We start from the raw sequence: 10,059 nt of genomic DNA on the forward strand, positions 1-10,059 counted from the left end.
GGTACAGTGTTTTATCACATCGCCTTGTTCACATCCGTCGCATTTCTTTGAAGTGTTTATGCTCTTTTGTTCTTCAAATAATGCGATTAAATCATTCAGGAAGATGTTGACCTGGATTCCTGCCACATATTGTCGGTGATTTCATGAACTCTACGGCATACTGGAAAGGTAATGGCGCCCATCCCATCTGCCAATTTACCCAGACAAGGCTCACAGAAGCTGTGCAGACACGGCAGAATTTTGGGATTCTTATATCGTTCACAACAGATCCCGTAGAGTAGGAAGTTCTCGTCGATTTGTTACACATACTGGCTCTTTGATTCGATATACATGTAAATTTCAGAAAAATATTGCCATGAAACATAAATTTCATTGTATTGACAAAATCAGGTGTCACTCAACAAACTTTAAACTCTGTCAGTGAAAGGTATATTAGAATTCATCTATGCAAATTATATTAATGAGTGTTGTTTTGGAATTGAAAATTTATGCAAATGATTCGTTATCAATGTGGAATATTCATATACCTCACATCTTGTATTGTATATTGAAACTTAAAAGTAATTTACCTATGGTGTTGTATTAATCGTTCCACAAATCACTTTGTATTTTGTTACTTTGCTTGCCGTTTGATGGATGTCGCGCAGTTTTACTCTGTTGTATTCTCTATCAAACTTTGAAATATTTTATGAAATATGAGAACCGTTTACACTCATCAAGAGAACATGCGATAACAAACCATGTAACTTCTCACTAGCAGAATTATTGCGTGAAAACTTTAATGCAACTGTTACCGTTATCAGCCACTATAACTCTGTCATCGTCAGTGACACAGACACCGATACAGCAAAAAACAGGATGGTTGAACAGTCTCATATACATTACGTTTACTTTTTGTACGTGGCACACAAGTTTTGTAGATAACATTGTAGATAAAAAGAACAGAGTCATTTGAGTGTCTGGATAGAACACACAAGGGAATTGCTAAATTAGTTATCGTGTTGATAGTAGAGACCGAAGTTATTAGGACAGCACTCTGGCTAAACAACCATAATACAATGTATAGGTACTGATGCCAATCTGTCTAGACACACAAAGATAAACAGTGGACTGGAGAGTTACTTGATTAGTATTTCATTCAAATGAGTCGGTCTTTTTATTACAATGTATCTACAAACTTGTGTGAGACGTACAAAAAAGTAAACGTAATGTATATGAGACTGTCCAACCATCCTGTTTTTTGCTGTAGGACGGTTAAGACCGTCACTTACTTCATCGATACGGCAAACAAATTTACCATTCGATTCGTATTTGACAATTCTGTTATTGCAGTAATCTGCGACATACACATAGCCGTGTTTATCGACAGCTACTCCCGGGGAAAGTTCATCTGACCATCACCGCTTCCACGGGAGCCAAACGTATAGAGGAAGTGACCATCACCATTGAACACTTGGATTCTATGGTTATTATTATCTGATACATAGACATTACCGGTCTTGTCAATAGAGACAAAGTAGGGATAGCTAAACTGCCCCTCCTGACTTCCATTACTACCGAATAATTGATATGATTGCCGTCTTGATCGTAAATGTGAATACAGTGAGCCCACTTGTCCACAATATAAACCCTTCCATTGATAGGATTGATAGCGATACCAATAGGAAACTGAATCTTACCCTTTCCAAAACACCTGATTAGTTCACCATTCTCATCACAGACAATTACCTGACCATTTCCACTATCTGTAGTAAAGACATTACCATTCACTGATACAGCTGCATCATAGGGATAGAAATTACTGACATTTGCAAACTTGAACATCTTCCGATGTCTTCCATGTACAGTAAAACTTTGTAATCTTTGATTTCTGTTCTCAGCAACCAACACGTCACCGTTTCTCATCATTGTCACACCCCATATGTTATTAAACTGACCGATCCCTGAACCTTTCTCCCAAACTTACACATCAACCCTTTCTTAGCGATAACCTTAATGTTAACCGGTGATCCTTCTACTGGTTTCTTACATACTGTAACTGACAATTCATGTTCCCCCTCTACCTCTACACGTGTTTTCAAAGTCATTGTTCCATTCTCATTGTCCTTGACTTCCACTTTCTCTGTGTTACCATCAGGTGTCTTCATCACAGCTTCAACTTTGACACTTCGAGACACCTCTTCCTTGTTTAGGCTTGATTCATTCGCGCTTCGAATGGTGCATGTGATGTCTTCGCCAACTCGAACTGTTGGAGTGACTGACTCCACTTTGTACACCGTCGGAATGAATTTAATTGTGCCAAGACTCTTCCCCCTACAGAAGTCATCACATTGTTGAAACTCCATGTAGTCGTCTTCCACTGGCTCTACCTGTGTCTGTACTTTCAGCAATTCTTCTGTTTGATGATCAACTCTCCTCTTTGCTGACATTAGCTGTGAAGCGTTCCCATAATGCACCAGTTTCTCAACATATTCACGAGTACTTGTCAGGTCATTTTCACCAATGTCTAGTTCTTTCAATTGTGCAGTCAAGTTAACTTTTCGTTTTTCGTATTCACCTTTCAACTCTGTCAGTAGTTTGTTGCCGTTTTCTTGTATCAGACGCGTTATTTCATCAATGGTTTGACGGATGTGTTTTCTCAAGCTTTCTTCTTCTCTTTGGAAACACTTTTGTAGAGACTCAAATATTTGCTGCACTTTGAGTTTGCTATTGTTGGCTTCAGTTTCTTTCACTTTCACTTTGTCAATGACTACGTGTAAGTTTTTGGTGAATTCCTTTGCCGCGTCTTTGACACATCGGTACTGGTGTTTTGTCAGAGGATGATCTAATGCAGTACACTTCAGACAGATTGCCATGTTGCAGGTATCACAATAGAATTCGACTGGGTAGTCTAGATGTGTGCTACAATAGACAGGAGGCTGAACCGAGGATGGGTCGGCTGACTTTGCCGCCATATATTCATCAAAGCGGAGAAGGCGATGAGATTTCGTTGCGGGAAGCTTACCGTGTGTTGTGGCGCAGATACTGCAAAAATCAAACGAACAGACGGTACAGTGCTTTATCACATCACCTTGTTCACACCCGTCACATTTCTTTGAAGTGTTTACGCTCTTCTGTTCTTCAAATAGTGCGATTAAATCATTCAGGAAGATGTTGACCTGGATTCCTGCCACGCCATCGTCGGTGAGTTCATGAACTCTACGGCATACTGGACAGGTAATGGCGCCCATCTCATCTGCCAACTTACCCAGACAAGGCTCACAGAAGCTGTGCAGACACGGCAGAATTTTGGGATTCTTATATCGTTCACAACAGATCCCGCAGAGTAGGAAATTCTCGTCGATTTGTTCGGGTAGTTGAGATCCACTTGACGCCATTTTGTCCAGGATATTAAAATGATCTACGCAGCTGGTCTCGGTGACCCAGACTCTCTGCTGGGGACGATGCTGAAGTTATTTTCGTATTCGTTTTCGTATTCGTTTTCGTATTCGTATTCGTATTCGTATTGGAGTCACTGACAAAATTTTTATTTTTAGTCCAAATTCGTACGTATTATATAAAAGTTCTGTCTTTACAGAACTTACAGTGCTTTTTATATGACATTATATTATAGCTTTGTCAATACCAGTGAATTTTGTGACGTCATATCATACATTATTACTGATAATGTATTCCATTATTCAGCATTGCGGCCCACAGCGAGCAAGTTTTTTTTTTGGAAAACGAAAAAAGGACTGCGCATTTAAAAGGAGGGAAAATATCGGATAAACCATGTAATACACGAAACTATAAATCTTGATAATGGTGCACAATATTGATAGTAATATCTTACTGTACGATTTATCACATTTTTTGAGTCCTCACGCACGCACTTGTCGTCTGTCTGGCTGGCGCTCAGCATGCAGTCCCCGTCCGATACGCTGGTTGTACTACTACGTTTGTTTACAACATGGTTCGCTTCGTTGCCGTATAGGTGAAACAGAACTCAGTACGTTTGCAAACTCCTAGACGATACTGGGTTTGACACATGGCATATTATGTATGTCAGTGGCCATGTAAACGATGCAAGCGTGAAAGGCTACTCGAACCAGCCGTAAACGGGCCAACAACGCGACGGCAGCTTGCTGTCATCAACCTTGACCGGAAGTGTCTACGGATATACAACGGAGCCATTCAAAGTCTCGGTCCAAGGTCAGCTACTACCAACAATCATCTCGGCCACCTAATTCTGATGCACTGACTGTAATCGGAGACAATTTCATTCATCGTTTTTTTCTCCATGTCTGTGATTTTACCTTGCCTTGTTCTCGATATCGCGACGGTACCGAAACCCTCCAGTATATGTTTGTCAACTGTACCTTTCAAGCACCCGTTTACGTCAAGTTCTGTCGTCGCGAAATAAAATAGCTCTTCTCAAGAAGCCATCGAAAAATTAAATTTATAGACACAATTATTATTGAAATATAAACATTTGAATAACAATGTTGAACTCTATTGATATCGATTGCAATGAATGCTGTACTACTAGCGACATAATAATGATCGTATTGATCAGCTGATACCATGGCATGCAGCTCGCTGATCATAGTGATGTCGATGCATGAACATTCCGTTTTCTTCATCTCTGGCATTTCACCGTGTCGACTTTTTGAATGGCATGATATTTAAAGGTGATGTTTCAAGTTTGATATAGACGGTAGGGATGCGGTTACTTTTCATTTCCTTCCAAAATACATCGTTTTTCAATTCAAAATGAACCGTGAAAGTGCTGGTTATTTTTTTGTGCTGAACGTGCGTGTTCAGTGCAGTGCACTGTGCAGCCGATCATGCTGGACGACGCTCACTGGCTTCAAACTCAGTTTAAATTTCCTTTTTTTATTCGTTTTCTACAACTACAAATTCACTGGCATTGCCAAAACTATAAAATAATAGCAATAATGCACCCCCTCCCTGCCATAATGGACTCAAGCAAACTTTGCACTCCATAATGTACTCGGCTTCGCCTCGTACATTATGTCTTGCAAAGTTTGCTTTCGTCCCATTATGGGCCGGGAGGGTGCATTATTGCTTAAATATATCAATACTTCAATTTTGAGGATCCAATCTTTTTAGGCCCTAGATTGAAAGATATCGTTGCCATAATTAGAGGAGAGATTTTAAAAACAAACGGCCAGTACACAGGGTAGTCTGTTGAATAGATCGATTTTCGGTTCGATCTATCGATCCCGTAGTCGATATGCGCGCCATTGTAACCAAAATACTCACTAGGTTACAGTGGCGGGCATACTGACCACGGGATCGATAGATCGAGCCGAAAATCGATCTATTTAGCAGACTACCAAGCTATTAGCGCCTGTGGGCCAGTAGTAGTCTTTGGAGGAAAGATTTTTTAAACAAACATCATTTTCGTATTCGTATTCGTATTCGTTTTCGTATTAACTTTATCACAACAACCAACTTAAACATTCTGTTGACATCACTAGTATCGATAATGGAAATTTAGCTGACCCGCCCAATTTGACGAGTTGTAAACTTAAAAGGTAATTTTCTTGTTTTAAACTGATATCTCTGAGAAAGTGATCGTCATAACAACAGTGAATGCAGGGCTCAACGTTATCGCATGCCCCTAAGTCGATGACATGCTATATTTTAGACTGCTGTCGCAAAGAAAATATCATCTCATGTGATGTGGGAAAGCGTCATAAAAGAAAACGAGATGAACTAAAGTGGTATCATAGGCCTATGTCCCGATCGGTACATTTGTTTCCCTAATAAAGATTAAATTAATGTGTGAGCTGTTGTCAGAGTCCTTATTTCAGTACGGCCCATCTCTTTTCTTTCCTTGCGTTTGCGTCAACTGTCATTGCCAGAACATGTTGATCAACTTGCGTTATGATAAGATACACCAGAATGCATGGAAATTAATTGTATCGCGAAATATCGAGAAATACCTGTATTCTATGATAAATAGACTTCAGCTAGTCTAGTAGCTGTCGCAACTGGCTCGATCGGTTTCCGTCATTTGTTACTGTGCGATCCAGTTTTAGTGTTACGCAGTTTGCCCCGCTCTACAACTCCGTTCTGCAGGTCACTCCAAAAACTTTCAGCAGTACTATTTTGGGGGACCAATTAAGCCGCTAGCCGTAGATAGCTACTTTTTTCAACAAAAACTCTGAATAGAAATGCAGCAACTATCAACTTTCGATAGATATTTTGTAGGCAAGAGAACAAAACTCAAACGTATATGCGCATTTAATCCTAGCTGTGATATCGCAGCGGTACTTGTGGCGTGTATCGAACTCGCTCGGGTCATTGAGGTCATCGCCACAGTCCCATCCATGGTTAGTCTCGCATGCCAGACCTCGAACCTGCATGCGACGCGAGCGGCGAAGCCGCGAGCAGCGAGTAACCGCAGGTTACGAGGTCTGGCAAGAACCAACTGCTCAGGAATGTGATGACGTCAAAAGTGGGCTGTCTTTCCTATGCTAATAAGTATAACTTTGGACCACCGCGTACAGACGGCCATAACGCATTTTCACTGTACTTGTCCACCACATTTCACATATCTGCGCCGAAAAAAACACTCAAGCAAAAATCTATGGCGAGAATTTATTTGTGAGGCCATTTACCACCAGCTCATCGGCAGTTGAATGGGGCCCAAAGTCTGAGCTTCGTTTGAACGGAGCAAAATGAAAAAGCAAACTCCATAGAGGATGTCGACGATCAACAAAATGCAATCGCAAGCATTGAAGCAAGGCCGGAGCAATCTTAAAATTACATATCTTGTCGGCAAATTTACGGAAACATCGTCTCCTTCCAGATAATCTGTCATGGCTACCTCCTGCTTCGGTTTCAAGCTGTCCATCACCACTTTCTTCAACGGCATAGATCATTTTTGCAGATTTTTTTCATCATGGTTACTTGGGATAGCGTAATCGTGATTTCATGAAGCTGTACTACTGTCTGAGGTCAACGTAAGGCAGTTTACTTCGAATGAAACATTTCTGGATGAAAGACACAATCATTCAGTCAAATTCAAAAGGCTATTTTAGACGCTCCACCTACATTCATGAATAAACAATAGATGTACTCTTTCATCAAGCCGATTTCGAAGCATTCTATTTAGGCGAGCGGCGAATCCACAAAAAGGGCCTTATTTTAGGAGTTTAATGTACCCACCTTACATACGGCCACATCATACGTCATTTGAAAGCTTATTATCTCTACTTTAAGAAAATTGACGATGTGGAGCTGCCAAGTAGGGCCATAACCTCCTAATTTGCATAATTAACAAGGATACAAATTTGCATAAATGCGATGTAATATTTGAAATTTATTGTTAACTTCTCTAACGATACGTTTAAACTATCGAGTGATATATCAAATGAAAGGTATTTCCATGTAGAATACAAAATGGATATTCAAAGAGATATTGAAATTGATTATACTGAAATATTTTCATGTTTATATGGAAAACAATATTTTCCCCTTTTGAATAAAAATATTTTAAAAATTTTAACACATACAGCCACAACACACAGCCACATCATACGTCATTTGAAAGCTTATTATCTCTACTTCACGAAAATTGACAATTTGGAGCTACCAAATCGGGCCATAACCCCCTAATTTGCATAATAAACACGCATACCCAATTTGCATAAATGCGATATAGTATTATAAATTTATAGTTAACTTTTCTAAACATACGTTTAAACTATCGAGTGATATATCAAATGAAAGGTAGTTACATGCAGAATACAAAATGAATATTCAAAGAGATATTGAAATTGATTTCACTGAAATATTTTCATATTTATATGGAAAAAATATTTTCCCCTTTAGAATAACAATATTTTAAAAATGTTAACACATAGAGTCCTATCATACAGCCACATCATACGTCATTTGAAAGCTTATTATATCTACTTGAAGAAAATTGACAATGTTTAGCTATCAAGGAAGGCCGTACCCCTTTATGTGCATAATTTACACTGGTAAGCAATTTGCAGAAATGAGATATGAAATTAGAAAATTCATTGTTAACTATTCTAAACACACTTTTACACTATCGAGTGATATATGGTCTGTGGTAATGGTATTTGCATGTAAAACACAAAATTGATATCAAAAGTGATATTTAAATTAATTTACGGAAATATTTTCATATTTCTGTCGAAATAAATATTTCCTCTTTTTAATAATGGTATTTTAAAAAATTAACTAAAGTATCAATGCAACAAAAAGATCCACACGAACGACACTATTGTAGTTGTTGAAATGTAGCTCTGTAGCTGAAACAATGTGTCAGAGTAAGCTGCAGTCAAAGTAATGGCATGATTCATGATCCAAATCATTCATGTCATTTCCAGTAAATCTAGTAATTGTAGGAATTCATCATCCTCTTCTTCACCAGCATTGTCATGAGTAAAAGGGTTGCCAAAGTTATCGCTGCCTTGGCAGGAACAAAGGTCTGTGCAGGGAAGATTAATTTGACAGCAGACACAATTGGTGACATGTAATAAGAGAAAGCAGCTCCGCACATCGTTCATATCTTAGTTGTTTGAATTTTGTGTATGATATTGTGTATATTGTAAGTGTATATTATGTTATGTTTGGCCGTTTTATGTATAGTCTTGATTTGCCATGGCGAGACGTAACCCTAATCTACGTGTTCTGCCCTATGGGGTAGCAAGACTTATGTGACCATGCGATATCCTTTGATGCTACCTTCGAGAATAGAGTTGTCTTCATCAGTCCTTCATTTTTTTTGGTGAAACATGTGCACTGATTGAATGATTGTAGGTGTTACCAATCGAGTTGTTCCACTGAAGTTCAGTTTGTTCAAGTACGGAAGCTAGAATGTCTACTGTTCGTTCAGGCTGTATTTGTGTACGCTCATTTGAATCGGAGATCGGACTGTTGTAGGTTTTGTGAAGTTTGGCATCATCGTAACGCTTATATTTCCGTTTCTTATGTATGTGATTAGGCTACGCTCACAAATAACGGTGAGAGGCAGAGGAATTCGGGTTGGATTCGAAAATTTTGGGAGATTGTAGAGGGGTACTTGGAGATTTTGATCTGCATATAGGGGACCTGAAAATGTTTTGGTTCCCTTTTACTTTTTACGATTCCAAGGTTTGATATTAATTTAATGAAAATTTAATAACATTTAAATGTCATCCGATTGTCCAAAGTTAGTAATAATTAAACAAGATTTAGAATCATTGGTCGCATTTCATTACTTTTATCTCGAAAACATCTTGTATTCTCTATTGCCTTGTTGTTGCATGATTGTTCTAATGTATCGTAATGTTTCGCGTTTAACAAGGCCCTTGAATGTTGCCGTTTGGTTTCGTGAACCGCAATGTATCTGTTGGTTTTGTGTGTGTTTGCAGTCGAGAATGTTCTCTTTGTTCCACCGATGACCTTTATAGATAATGAGGTCTAATGATATGATTTCTTGAGAAGAGCTTTCGAAAATTTGAAAGTATGATGCATTTGTTCATGTTTGATATGAATTCATTAAGCTCGTGTTGAGTTCCAATGAGAATCATACATCGTTTCTGAATCTCAGTCAGAGCGATATTTGTTCAGTGTGTTGCTGAATTATTCTCAGTTTGTCTTGTGAAATGTAATGTTGGGAATTTCTGGTAAAACTGGAGATCTCGTACCGCACCCAAATACATGACGGTAAAATTCACTGTTGACTTGAAAGTGTTGTTTTTCAAGATTATTTTCAGCATAGCTATCATGTATTTTGTTGTTGGTTGTTTGATTATGCAATCATTTGATGATCTTTCCTTATTTAATGCTCTGTCGACTGATTCCATTGCTTCATTCTGTTGTGTATTAGTGTACATTGAAACAATCTCTAGTGTTACCAATGTCGCATTGAAAGGTTGGACTGCATCATCCACTTATAATTGGGCGGCCCACGAACTTTCCTGGTGGGCGTCATTTTGTTCACTTGTATTTTTAGCATAAGGTACCAACTTGTAAGTGGTGCTAGTATTTTACTGTAAAGTGGATTAATCGCCATGGCTAATTAACAATTTA

General features: G+C 38.7%; 1 protein-coding gene across 1 annotated transcript; it reads right to left on the minus strand.

Annotated features, from left to right (window-relative positions):
* Window positions 1-297: 297 nt before the first annotated feature.
* Window positions 298-3,404, minus strand: LOC139136695 (tripartite motif-containing protein 2-like). The gene is made up of 2 exons (XM_070704485.1): window positions 1,250-3,404; window positions 298-846 (listed from the first exon to the last, which is right to left on the minus strand). The coding sequence occupies exon 1, from the start codon at window positions 3,375-3,377 to the stop codon at window positions 1,911-1,913; it is 1,467 nt and encodes a 488-aa protein (XP_070560586.1). The 5' UTR covers window positions 3,378-3,404; the 3' UTR covers window positions 298-846; window positions 1,250-1,910.
* Window positions 3,405-10,059: the final 6,655 nt, after the last annotated feature.

The sequence above is a fragment of the Ptychodera flava genome, chromosome 7, assembly GCF_041260155.1.
Source record: "Ptychodera flava strain L36383 chromosome 7, AS_Pfla_20210202, whole genome shotgun sequence".
In the NCBI taxonomy this organism is placed as follows: domain Eukaryota; kingdom Metazoa; phylum Hemichordata; class Enteropneusta; family Ptychoderidae; genus Ptychodera; species Ptychodera flava.